Consider the following 14,229-nt stretch of genomic DNA (forward strand, 5'->3'; position numbering starts at 1 on the left):
ATTAACTTTGTTAGAAATAGTAATCTGCTCATTGTGTTTAATCTTTTTTCTCATATTAATGAAAAGAAACTGACAATGGTCACTAATTCCTATCTGCTTTCATATGTTAAAGCTGAGAAAAGCTTAATTTGAAGTATGAAGTGACTTTCATTGACCTTGGGGGCCAACACTGCAAGGCAAGTTCTCTGTGTGTCTTAGAAGTCTCTCAGAGTGAGAAAAACTCAGGTTAACACTTCTTCCAGTGTGATTAAATGTATTTTTAAAATCTAAAAATCTTATTTGAGACCTTAATTGTGCTGCAGCCATTTACATTGCAGAACATCAGGTGTTCTGCAGAATGCCAGGTGTTCTCTTAAACAGCTCTCATGTAAAAGGGTTGATTTTCTCAAACCATTTGTGTTTGATTAGTGTGTCAGTGCCCCAGGAAAGGTGATGCCCTTGTGCCCCACCAGTCTGTCAGTGTCCCATTAGGGGGACCCTTTGCTGAACAGGCACTGGATCAGGGGCAGCTCCACTAACGTGTTCAGGGTCACACAGCATGAGACAGCCCTTCCTGGGCTCCACAATGGAGTGTGTGAGCCACTGACAGCACCTGCCAGCACCCTTGAACTCCCACTAACAGTGTACGGAACAACATTCTTTATTAATATAATAGAAGATTGTCACAGGTTAAAGATCAAAGATTGCTGGTGATAGTATCTGGCTGCAAGATTGTATTTAAAGCAGTATATGGATAAGCTCTAATTCCTAACAAAAACTAGCCTGAGACAATCAGTGTACATAAAAATACAGTTCTTACCCAATAGGCATCCCTGTGGGGGCGAAGGTGACTCCCTCTGACTGATCCGAGAAGTTGTGATGGACTATTCCCTATCTTCTGCCCTTTTCTAACTTACTTTTATACTATTTTTGATGTTTGGGAGGAGCATGTATTGTGAGTGGGAAGTTGGACACATTGACTGCATTCCATCTGGGGAGTAGCAACCACATTTTCTCCCTATAATTTTCCATACTGTTATAACTGTGTCTGTAACTTTCCACTCCTCTCCATATTCTGTTTATCCCCCCCTTAGCATGTACATTATCTGCAATTTTTGTAATTTTCTTTAATTTCACCCGTCTTTTCCCCACAGCAACCCTGTTATTTCAAGTGTTCATCAATGTACTTTTAGCAGAAATATTTTGAAAAAAATTGGGCAGAAAAAGGATGTTTTGAGCTCTGCAAATCAATAGGAACACATCAGAGCTTTGATATGAAAAATCATACAGATTTATTCTCTTGGTTCTTTTTATATTATTATATATATTTTATTGTATTTGCCTAGTATAACTACATCAACTGAATAGGCATGAGGTGGCACAACTCTTGGGAGACTGCTTTTCTGAAACTGGTCTCTTAAAACATTTTTCTCCAAATACTTTTTTTCTTTTTTCTTTTTTTTTTTAGTTTCTAGGAGACATGATTATGAAATAAAAAGTGAACTCAGTTAATAAAGAGCTGTCTTCTTGGTTCCCCTAAAACAATATGTCTGAGAGAGAGGTGAATGGTTTGATTAATTTCTATGTGTCATTAACTTCCATGCCCTCAGATGACAAAGTTAATATTCAAAATGTGAATTATTTCTCAGCTGATTGCTTTAAGAGGAACATGCAATGCATGTACTTATTGCATGATCTAGCACTGTGCCCAACAACCCTTTGGGTGTCCTAAAACTTGAAATGCCCCTGCTGTCCTGCTTTCATTGGTCATTATAGACAGCATGGTTGAGATTTTACAATGCAAAAATCTGTGGCAATTACCAACTGCAAATGTGGACAGTGTGAAGCAAAGCAAAATCCAGAATGACTAGTAAGGTATGGAGTGATATATTGATACATGCCGAAATAAATTTAGCTGACTAAAAGCTGCTGAGTGTCTCAGCTTTATATTTAAACTGTTGTCTCAAATCTCCCGGCCCATTAGACTTAAGTAGTTTAGAATTCAATGATCTGATTGCAGAGTTCAGAGATTATTGGAGCAAATGGGGCCTGATCAATGCCTTGGGTCATCTTTTCAGTGTTAATTAATTAATCAACAGGAACAGAAATATATGTGTAATGCAAATTAAGTCAGTCTCAAGTTACTAGAATACCAGAATTGGTCGTATGCAGGAGAAGGGAATCCAAAAGCAGCAGAATATTAGTGCTTTTATCTGTGTAACACCACTTTCTTTGGTGGTGTCCTGGACTAGAGATATTTGCAGGATTAGTGTGATTGTTTCTGCTCTGCTCTCCCGGAGAAGTGAATAAGCTTTTGAGGCAATGGAAGAAATTCAGTAACTGAAATATTCATGATTCACAGTCAGCTCTTGATTCTTTTTGTTGTCACTGCTTCTCTTCATTTACATTAACCCCCAAACCAGGTTCTTTTGCTGTAATCTAGTACCAAATACTGTTTCCCTAATCCCCATGTCCACATTGACTTGCAATATTTCCCCATGAAACAAAGTAATTTTATGTGGTTTCTGTTGTCTTTGCCAATTATTTCTTCAGGTTTGTTTTTTTTTTTTTTTTCTCATAGCTTTGTCTTTTAGTGTGGAAAGTTATAAGCTTTGTTCTCCCCTAGTTTCTCCTTATTAAAAGTCTTCTATCTTTGGTCTTCAGAGTACATAAAAATGCTGTGCTGTTTTTCTCAAGGCCCATCTATTGTCTCCTTTGAATGAGGGAGTTAGATACTTGATTTGTTTTGGACATTGGAGACCTTCTTCTATTCCTGTATGTGGACCTCTCCTGTCACCTGCAGGCAGGAACCAGACCAACTCATTAGTCAGGAGATCTCTCTGTTTAGAACCAATCAAGTTTTTAGGTTCAAACCCTGAAGTGCTTCCTGTCAAGCTTCTTGCTTCAGTTCTGTTGTGGCTTTTTATGCACACAGTAATTTTTATTAACAATAAAAGGGTTGTGTGCATAGTTGGGATAAAAGATAAAAAACTAGGTTTTCAGAGAAGAAAATGAATTATCAATTTCAGAATTTGGCCTCACAATTCCTACAAAGAGGAAAAGACAGCATTCAAATAAAACTCCAGGAGGTGGTTTGTCACAAACCCCATGGACTGGAGCTCAAGGGCTTCTTCAGCTCTTCTGCCATCACCTGCTGGGTTTGGAGCCAGCAATAGCAATTGGCCTACCACCAGAATTTCCTGTTAAAGTTGAACAACCTGTGGTACCATGTAGAATTCATTCCCAAAACCAAGGACCATGAAGCTGGCTAAGCCCAGCCAATAGATCCTTTGCCCAGCTCTTCCCTTGTTCAGCTTTCTCATAGCCATGGCAGGAGACAAAAGATGAAGAAGTTGGTAAGGCAAGTTCTGGGTAGGTATTTCACACTCATCTCAAAGAGACAATTTTCTATTCTGTCACTTGTGTGATTTTATTTTGTATGTACATAGACAGATTCCTTGAATCATCACATAAGTTATAAATTCCATTTTGTTTCCATGAACTGTGAGTCTCCCTGTGCCTGGGGCTGTCATGTGCTAACAAGAGACAGGAGGAGTGCCAGAGTGTCAGTCATTACAGACTCTTTCCATCTCGCTTACTCTTAACTAGGAGGGGCAAATGAGGAATGAGATCTTAAATAAGGACAGCATATCCCTCCCACAAGGAATCAAGACAAAGCAGCCAGGTGGTAATGTTTGGATTTCAAAGCCAGGAAGGATTTTTGAAAGCAAAAATGGTTTGGTCAGGAAAGGTAAAATGATGCACGGACACACCTGAGAGGTCTTAAGATGCAGAGGCGTTGGGGAGGCAGTGGAAGCCTCCTCTTCATTGGAAGAAACTGATGTCTGTGCTTCTGGGGAATGGGAGGGGAAGGTCCCTGAGCACCAAAGGGGATCTCACAAAATCTCAAGGAAAATTCAACAGTGAGGAAATGTAGGCAGAGAGATGTATGTGTGTTTACTATTTCATATGGCTTTGTGTATCTCTTGTGGTCATTAAAGCGAAGAATGGCTGCTTTTGAGACAGTTTGCAAAGTCTGTGCATTCAGCTCTGTGGGAGCCTGGAGAGAGAAATTGTCACTCAGATGTTGACTGTAACTGAGATCTCGGAAAGAGATCTGTGTCAAAGCCGTGGGACATCAGCAGCAGTCACAAAGTCTAAGCCAGGATCTCTCCTTTCAGAAGGGAGAAGAGATTGTCTGGAGACCCAAGGCAGATAGGAAAAATTCAGAGTGTTTTTACATGGAAGCAGATACAGGCTTTGAGAGAGCCTCGCAAGAGGTATAATCTAGGCTGTAATATCTCAGTCTTTAAATTCTTACCTGTAGTAAAATGAAACTGAGTGAAAAAATACCAAGGCTTGCACATAGTGAGATAACAAGAAGAACCATTGGTGGCTCCAAGCATTATCTGGCAAACACATGCACACGAGCGAGCTGCAAAATGGAAGTCAGACCACGTACATCATCATAATTTGCACTAAACCCAGGAGTAATAATTCCCACAGCGGACAGGCTGTTAGCTCAGGCTTAGTGCCATGCTACAGTAGCTGCATGGCTGCTGTGGAGCAGGGGAGAAGGCAGCCCTGGTTGCTGGCAGGTGGTCAGGGTGAGTCCCCCTGCAGCTGCCCTGTGCCTGCAGGGCTCGGGTGGGACTGCCCCTCCCTGGCTGCGTGTGCTCACAGGGCACCAACACCTCTCCAGGATGCAGCCAAAGCACACGCTCCTCTGGGGCAGTCTGAAAGGGCTGAAATGCTCAAGAGGATAATGTGGAGCAAACTGATGTAAATGGTTCCTCTGCATAAATTGCAATTTTTGTAATTTGTTTAGGGAGCGAGGGAGTGCATTTTGCTGTATGGTTTTGGTTTGCATAAATTCAGAAAGTGTTCTGATTTTTTTTTTTTTCCTGAAAATATAACTTGACTGCTGAGAGGGAGGTGAAGGTTTTGTGATGAAAGGAAAATAGTATAATAGGAAAATGGGGGATTAATAGGATGTCCGTGTTTCCGACATAATAGGTCTGAAAATAGATGAACTGGCTAGATTAACTTGTATGATTTTTACATATGTAAATGGACATAGAACTATGTATCAATATAAAATATTAGTGCATATTTACTGTATAATAATTAACTTATAAGCAAATTAAGATTGCCTCAAATTTACATACAATGTGAAGAAAAGTCTCTTTATCCTCTGTAACTGCAGCATTTGGCAGATTCAGGAATAAATAATCTTTTGTGGCAAGGGTATGCCTTATCAAACATATGCAGATCAGTGCTAATTAATGCTAATTAAGGTTTCCTGTCTATCTAGCTGGAAAAACGTCCAAATGTTATGAAATCCAGTTAGTATGCCTATTACCCTAATTGTTTTATATGGGATGGTTCTTAATTAAAATATGTAAATTTACCTTAATTGCTATATACTAATAGAGGTTCATGTTATCTCACTAAAAATGACAAGATGGTGAGGAGGGGTACTTAAACAAATAATTCTGATACGTTTGTAAATAAATGACCTTTACTTAGAATTATTTTTAATTGGAAATTGGCAAAAGGAACATTTTGCCATCTATGTTTCTCTTTCATTTTAAATAATGTCAGAATTTACGGTTCTTTGTTAATATAGATCTGGTGACATTGTGGCTTAATTAAGACTACTAAACAAGTCAACATTTTGTGTGTTTACTACGTGTTTCAAAATTGTTTGCTAACCTCACATTGACCTTCAGAAATGTCATACTTTACAATATTAATCTTTCTTTTCAGTGTTTTTTTTGTTTTGTGGTTTTTTTTGATCATATGGTTTTGTTTGTGAAGTTTGATGTACTGGTGCACTTTTGCTGGTGCCTGGCCCGTGCCTTTGCAGCAGAGAGGCTGGTGAGCTGCACCTCTTTGAGCTTCACCCAGGAGTGTAGGACATGGACTTGGACCACCTTTGGGGGGACAGTTCCCATGTCTGCTGGGACATGACTGAGGCCCACACTGGTTTCTGCACAAGGTCTTGTGTGGCTTCTGCCCGGCACAGAAGCGCTATTTGGACAATATTCTGTATGGTGCTTCATAGGTATACAATATTGGTGTTTTCTTTATCATTATCATGCCATTTTACACACAGAGAAAACATTTTTCTCCTCTGATGTAAAGAATTTAATTGGAAAAGCTGCTGATTTAGAGAACTGCTCTATAGTTGTATTTTTTTTAAAACACCTGGTACATTTTAGCTTGTATTATATAATATACACCAACAACATAAAGCTCACTTTGCAAAATCCGTCTGAAAGTATTTCCTGTTTTGCAGGATATTGTAACCAATGTTTCTCCAAGGATTGTGCGTGGAACTACTTCAGGTCCTCTGTATGGCCCAGGCCAAGGCTCTTTTCTAAACATTGAACTCATCAGCGAGAAAACAGCAGCATATTGGTGTAAAAGCATTGCTGAACTGAAGGCTGACTTTCCAAACCATGTAAGTGCCACTTAACCACAAAGATACAACATACTTACTTGGAATCTCTAGTTTACAGGTCTCTGAAACCAACATATTTAGTGTCTTTTCAATAGAATGCAAATTGCTTTATTGACATAAAAGTTCATTGTTAAAAACTATGCAGAGGACAGTCATGATTTTTTAATTAGACTGGTGTTTACTTTCAAACAGATAATATCAAGGGAAAGAGTTGATTCCAGTGTGGAGGCTCAGCAGTTCTTTTGTGAATAATTTTGTATTTAAGATGATATGTCATTTATAATAAGAATTGTTACTGTGAATTGAATTTGATCATAAAATGAATATGTGTTCTTCTCATTCTTAATCCAAGTGAGAAAGATGCTTATAGTATTTTTATAAATAATCGAATAATCTAGGTGAAAAAAGTCAGTACTTAAAGTTAACTTCACTACAAGGATAGAGTTTTGTTAGAGCCTGTTTGGCTGTGGGGAATATCTGTCTCTGAAAGGTAATAATCACAGTTGGGAGTAATGACACCAGCTAGCTGGCATAAATGGTTTTCAGCTGCTGTTCTTGTGAATAAGGACAACGAGGTAGAAAGGACAACGAGGTAAAATTCTCCTCAATCAGTATCTTGAATGGATAGAACTAGAAACCCTAGAGCCTGCATGTCTTCTGTCTTGAAGTTATTACCTCCATGCTTCAGCTATGAGCAAAATCAGTGGACATTCCTGAATATATTTTGACTTAAAGATAATCAGGAGGTTTTTTCTAATTCCTGCTGTTTAAATGTGCACATCAGCAAGTATAAAAGTGTTTAAACATTTAATATTGACAGTGAGAGTGCTGCATGTTTAATATCCTACTTCCCTGTAAATGGACTGTGTGTTTTGTTGCTGAGATTCTCGTAACTTTATTTACTGTGGCTAAGCTTCATCATAATGAAGGCATGAACCCAAAGATAATATTCTATTCCCTAATTTTGATTTTATATCCTTTGTAAAAGTCCTGGATATTGCATGCAGGCAGACTGTTGGCAGTTTCTGCTGTGGGAATGCTATCCCACTGCATTCTTCACCAAAAACCCCTCACAGCACTTTATGCCTGAGATCAAACCATTCTCTTCTGTGAGGAAAAGCACTAGGAGCAGTTCAAAAGGAAGATTTGAATTTTCTGAGACCTAGCGTTGTGTGTGGGATGAAGAAGTCCCACTCTTCCAGTGTTCCTGGGGTGAACATCTTCTGATCATCCCTCATTATATGTGAGTTATTACTTTGAGAATGTGAATTCAGTCTCTGCACGTTGGCTATGGCTGCTACTGTGGCATCTTTGAGGTCGGTAATGTCTGCGTGGGCACAGGGGAAGCAGCACCCAGCAGTAGACCTTGGCATTGCTTACAGGGATTTTTAAAACATGCCTGTGAACTCATCTAAGAACTGTCATATAATTATAATGGTAAATTTGTTGCTAACTGAAAACAGAATTTTGTTCAGAGGAGAAGTCTCTTGGTGCTTATTTTGAGATATTCTGTATAATTACAACTCACAGAATTTTCTTCACCCAATTGCTGTTCACTCCTCTAGAAAGGGTTTTTCAACATTGTGTGTTTTATTAAAACCAAAACCACTTTCTGAGAACTGTTTGCGTGAACTTAATTAACAAGTAAAGAATGACATTTTCATCTCAAACGAAGGCCAAACAGATGAGGACACAAGTGATTACAGTAAAAAAACTGATCCTACTCTGGCAAATTTTAAAAGCAAATCAAAACTTACACATAATTACTTTTGTGAAATACAAGTTAGAGTGAGATTTATGTTACAGATGAAAAGGATATGAGCAAAATATCCGCCTCACTAGAAAATGATCCCACAACAACATTTTATCTTGTGCTATTGGGAAGAAGCAAACTGTAAAGGACAGCTAAATTCCCCCAGCAGAGGCTAGGATGTAAACTGAACTTTGCAATGTGTTGTGCAGAAGAGGACAACCAGTCACAGCTCCTTGGGCAATGCCACTTAACTGTGGCATGTTGCCTCTATAAATCAGGAACCAGCATCTCCCTTGTGCTGTCTTCAACCCCTGTCGTGGGTAGCCTCGTTCTTTGTCTCTTCTGTCTTCTGATTCTTGTTTGTAGCTTTCAAATATCTCTGACTGCCAGTCTTTCTGTTCCTGCTCTTCTATTAGCTCCTCCCTTTGACCCCAAATGCACTTCAAGCAGATGAGGGAGAAGCTGCCACCACCAGGAACTTGCTTCAGTGCCACCAGCAGAGAATAAAATATTGTAAGGGTCCAAGCAGAGGAGAAAGCATAAGGTGTCTGGATTTTGTATGTTCCCTGGTAAAGTATTATCAAAAGCTGCTTACTGGGGTCAACCTACCACAGGTGGGAAATGCATGAATGTCAGTTCATGACTGAGACACACAGTGGTTAAAGTGCTTTAGTTAGGGGGGTGAAAGAACTAACACTAATGTCACAACAAGTCCCATTTTCATATTTCATCCACCAAGGAGATATCTGATTATATGGTGTATTGGTGTACTTTTCAGCCAAAACATTGCTGAAAAAATGACAGAGAATGATACATTCAAGAAATTAGCTTACCTAGGAAATATTAATTCAGCCAAGTAGAGCTCCCGTAATGATATGAACAGGAATGAAAACAATGTGGGAAAAAAAATTGCTTTTACGTTAGCAAATGTCTACAAAATTTAATCATTGGGAAGTGGCTGAGAAAGTTGGGAAAAAAAGTTATAAAGCCTAGGAGGAGAACTTACTGCTAAAATTTTATATTCACATACTTGACAATAGCTACAATCTGGCCATTATCTGTGCTGGGTACTGTGAATACTGGTGGTGGCAGTATGTCTTGGTGACATGGTAAAGCAAAGAGCTTTAGCATTTGCACTGAGGAGAACAAGCTTGAAAAGAGCGAGGTTTGAAAACAGTAGCTTCTCTGCAGTGAAATGTATACCAAGGTTTCACTAAGAAGGTGATGAACGCAATTGCCAAATAGTCTCTCTACACCTTCCTGTAACTGGTGCCCAGTAGATGATAATAAGGTAAACAAATAAGTTTAAAACCTCAGTATGCTAATTAGTTTGAGTCTGGGTGTGTGCAGGAGGTCACAGCAGTACAAACAAGGGCTTTGACAGGGTACTTCATGAAATAGATTGTAGGAGAAATGTCGTTCCCTACCAGACTAAGAGAAGTCTATCACAAACAAGCAAATATCCAAGAAATTTGTACTACATGAAAGAACTGGGATCTTGAAAGAAGATGCCCAATTTAATATTTTTCAATATTGCTGTGTTAGTATATTGAAGTCTTAAAAGTAAGTTTTTGGCCTCCTAGTGCAACACAAATGAGTTTGATCTCCTGCATGACTCTAGGGAATGTACTTAGGATAGCAGATTGTCAGCTGTGACACTGAATCTGTGATTCAGATATCAGTGGCATGATGTGTTGAATTGAGAAACCTCTTCTGCTAGAAACAGTAAGTACTCATGGACCCCCCAGCTAAGCTGAAGGCTCTTGTCTTAATGTTTGTTCTGCTGCTTGTGGAATGTTGCTGATGGTCTCTCTGACAGTTACTCAGCAGACAGCAGCTTTTCAGGGCTGAAGCTGTTCAACATGTATTTTTGTTCAGCATTTTGTTCAGAATGTCCCAGGAGCACCTGTTGGGAGTAGCCATGCTAGAGAGTGTGAGAACAGATCGCTGGATCCCAGGCTGGTAACCATCTTCATTGCAGCATTGTGGGGGTTTTGTTGGTTTTGGATTTTTTGGATTTGTTTATTTATTTTTTTTAATCTCCTGGAATGGTGCAATTGGTTCTTATATTATGATTTTTTTTTCTACCATAGAAGTATGAAATAAGACTGCAGTTTTTGTTTGGATTTGGTCTTTGTGGGTTCTTGGTTCAATTTTTTTTTTAAATTTTCATAACAAACGAGATTTGGTTTGATTCTACCCTGTGAGGATAGAAGATAAAGGGATACAGAGGAAGAAAAATACAATGTTAAGAGGCACATATGAGTGCATTGCTCCTACAAATAAATTCTGGTGCAGAAACATGCAATGTTCCAAGAGATGAAGTTATAAGTTGAATAGAAATGGACTTGCGACAGTTATTTGGATATTTTGCATGGGGAGGTTTAATTGATTTGCCAGTGTGATCCCTGAAGTGGTGTCCTCCATATCAATGTTGTTTGGTTCAGCTCAGGTTTTAAAAACAGATTTTGTCTACGAAGTGGGAACAGCATTAATCTATTTATATAAACCTTTTTCCTCACTAAGTTTGCATTATTAGTAGACCCTGTAATTTGGTTACTCAGTGGGATTTACCAGGATATCTAAAATTGCTGAAGACTCCTTTGAGACTTAAAATTAAGGGACATTAGGTGGAAAACATTTTAAGATACAGAGGACTTCGCAGCTTTACTGTGAGAAGATCAAAGTTGGATCTCTCACTAGAGGTACTAGTAATAATTTATTTTTGCAGGTATTATTATAGCTTTTGATTTTAATGGGTATTTGAAAGCCTGTGGGATGTTGTACATAGTATTTGCATTTTGAGATATCGCTCATGGACTTGCTTCAGGTTATAAAAAGCAATAGTTTTGCTCTTCCTAGGCCTAGTATAGATAGCTTTACCTTTCTATTGAGGAGAAATGATACTCTGTACTTCAAATACCTACTAAGTTGTATCTCCGTGTCACTAATCTTACGCATATTGAGAAACTCAGTATCTACAATCTTGGAATAAAACATTTCTAAACAATCAGGTAGGGCCATGCCCATGTGGACCTCACTTGGTACCAACATCAACATCAACCCATCCTCTTAATGGGGAGGGTATGTGCTGTGCATTCTGAGAGGACTTTGCTGAAAGTCCAGATGCTTTTCCATGTGAACTGAAAGGGACAGATCATAGGGGGACAGAACCACAAGCTGGGCATCCTAGATGCCTGCACACTCCCAGAGGTGCAGAACAGCTACCTAGGTTGCTTTATCTGAATTTCAGGCCCTCAAATCACATTTAAAAAGCTCCAGAAGTTGTTATTGCTGCAGCTTAAACTTCCCAAAGCCAGCCATCATGGGTGCTTGGTAGGAGGTGAAAAAACCCACACAGCAGTTGTTAAATTCACCATATGGAAAAGATCCCTTTCACTACAGAAAACTGGCAGTAGGCCCATTCCCTTAACATCAGAGGAAATCCTAGCTGAAAAGGGAAGGTGAGGTTGGAATAAGGCACTCACACTCATTGCCTTGTCCAGGAACGGAATCACTTGGCCCCTAGAGAGTGTGCAGCACATGAGTGGCCATAACTCCTCCATTTCCAGTGACTGCAGTGGTGGGGAGAAAGGAAGAGATCTCAGAGCACATGGACACATCTCCTTTTTCTCTTTGTCTTTCACCAAAAGAAAAAGGGAGGGTGAAAAAAGTAAAGAAAAATACTTCCTAGAAAAGAGAAGGAAAAAAGCTGCCCCAAAAGAACAGCAGACACATTGACAACATAGCTCTGCATGTTCCAGGGAAGCTTTTGCTTTTCCCCCATCCTGAGGGTGTCCCATTGCTCCTGATCCTGGTTCAGCTCTTTGTGAGCCAGCAGGATGCATTTTTTCCATGTTCAGTCCAAGGAGGAATTCAGCAACAAGTCTGATTTACACCGTGAACAAAACCAGAGTTTAGTAGCAGAAATGCTGATATATTGTGTCTTCAAGATCACATTTGCTCATAGAAAAGGAAACGTTTTTGGAAAGGCTCTTCCCACAACACATAAAATCTGCTTAATCCTCACATGACCTGAATCATAATAGAGATGGGTATAAGCTAAAAATACAGTGGTGTAAATTTTCATTCCTTTAGGCTTAGGTGTTAGTTAAAAAAAAAAAAAAAAAAAAGAAGGAGAAAATACAGGAAAATTATCATCTATCATCTCATCAACCAGCATGTTTTGATAGTCATGTTGGCTATAGCAGATCTGCTCCAGCCTTGAAAGTAGCAGAGAACTGGTGTGGATTCAATGTAAAATCTCTTTTCTGGGAGAGATCTGAGAAACTATAGAGTAAAAGCTATTCTGAAAAATAGAACTAGTAGAAAGAAAAACGAACAAAACAGCGAAGAGCTCCCTTTGTAGTATGTTATGCCTTTAAAAAAAAAGTTCTTTGAGGACATCAAGAGAAATTCAGATGATAAAAGTGATCTTGGGTTTCCACAAGTATTTGGTAGGGTCCTTCACTGAGGAATTTGAAAGAAATTAAATTATTTTGAAATATATTTGAAATATATTTTAAATAAATTAAGATTAGAGGAAGAAACCTACATGAACAAATAACCAGTTAAACATGGGAAACAATATTAAGGAATAAATAGTCAAATTTCACAATGGATAGAGAGCTGCAGGAAAATTCTTTAAGGATCTGTACTGTGTTCTGTGCTATTCAAAATGTTTATTAACAATCTGGAAAAGAGAGAAAATTTTAAGAATGTAAACTTTGCTGATTATAGTGTGTTATGTAGGGAGATAAAGATGAGAGCTGACATAAAGCTTTATGAAGAATCTTGCATTACTGATTGACTCTCAAGTGAACTGCCAGGGGAAAAAAAAAGAATGTAGTATGTAGATGGAATAAACCAATGATAAATTTATTTGTACAGTGAGTGATTTTAAGCTAACTATACTAGGATTACAGTAAGAGAGCACTATGAAAATCTCAGCTTAATGCTGAATAACATTGAAATAAAGCTTATCAAACACAGAATTTCTAGGAAAGGAACGAAGCAAAACCCATCACTATGTCAGCATGTTGATTCTTTTTTTTCCCCTTCACATTTTGAATACGCTTTGTGGTTCGCATCTTGCTGCATTGGAACCAGAAAGGTGATAGGTGGAAATGAGTGATAGGAGATTGTTCACGACATGGCTCGGCAGCTGTGGAGCTCATACTCATGGGGCATTGCCAGTCCCAGAGGTGCATACAGGCTGAGGAAAACCCACTGGAAAAGCTACCTGAAAGCATCACCTCTGACTCAGGGAATTCCTGTGCCACAGATTTCTTAAAAGCTGGGCAAGTTTTTTAGGGAAATACTAGTGCGACTTGCCCTTGGGGAGCTGCTGCTGGTGCATGTGGGAGAAGGGGCGCTGAGCTGTGTAAGCCATTCCTGGCCTTTGCACTGTCCCTGCACACAGAGGAGCTCTTGGGTTTGCACCCAGGATCAGAAGCTCTCTGTGCCTCCCAGTCCTGACTCAACCTTTGGACCATTGTTCCTGTGTTACATTTTGACAACCTGATTAACATGTAACTACATTACTTGAACTGAAGCTGAGATATATCTATATTTTGTACTAGTCTGAAATGATGTGCTAAGGGGTTTGTAATTCAAATGCTACTTTCAATTTACTAAGGTTTGCTGCATTTCCAGAGGGTCACCTCAAATAATCCTACATACAGTAATACAAGAAAATGTCCTAAAAATTTACCCACAGACAGTATTTGATCATTTTTGTTCAAATGACCATGAAGTACACATCATAATGTTTGATCCCAGCTGCACAATATTCATACAGTGTTGGTTTTTTTACTCTAAATTTTTAAAACATATTACTTTTAATCTGGCAAAGAAGTGGAAACACATACATTGGCCATCAATTTGAGGGAATTTTATTTTAGGAAAGAACATACCTGTTGCTGGAAACCACAATCTGTAACTGAAAATATTAAGTTCGGTGAGATTTTTACAATCAATTTATGATGTACATGTTTGTGGTGACAAATTAGGATTTTGAGGAAAAATGTGA

General features: G+C 38.8%; 1 protein-coding gene across 2 annotated transcripts in view; it reads left to right on the top strand.

Annotated features, from left to right (window-relative positions):
* The window catches only part of DPYD (dihydropyrimidine dehydrogenase), a 329,324-nt gene that overhangs the window by 196,645 nt on the left and 118,450 nt on the right, over nt 1-14,229 (top strand). For both annotated transcript variants that reach the window (XM_063165647.1, XM_063165648.1), the window contains exon 14: nt 6,281-6,445. In XM_063165647.1, the coding sequence (XP_063021717.1) occupies nt 6,281-6,445 (165 nt within the window). The remainder of the gene's footprint in view (nt 1-6,280; nt 6,446-14,229) is intronic.

This window comes from Melospiza melodia, chromosome 11 (assembly GCF_035770615.1).
Source record: "Melospiza melodia melodia isolate bMelMel2 chromosome 11, bMelMel2.pri, whole genome shotgun sequence".
NCBI classification, from domain to species: domain Eukaryota; kingdom Metazoa; phylum Chordata; class Aves; order Passeriformes; family Passerellidae; genus Melospiza; species Melospiza melodia.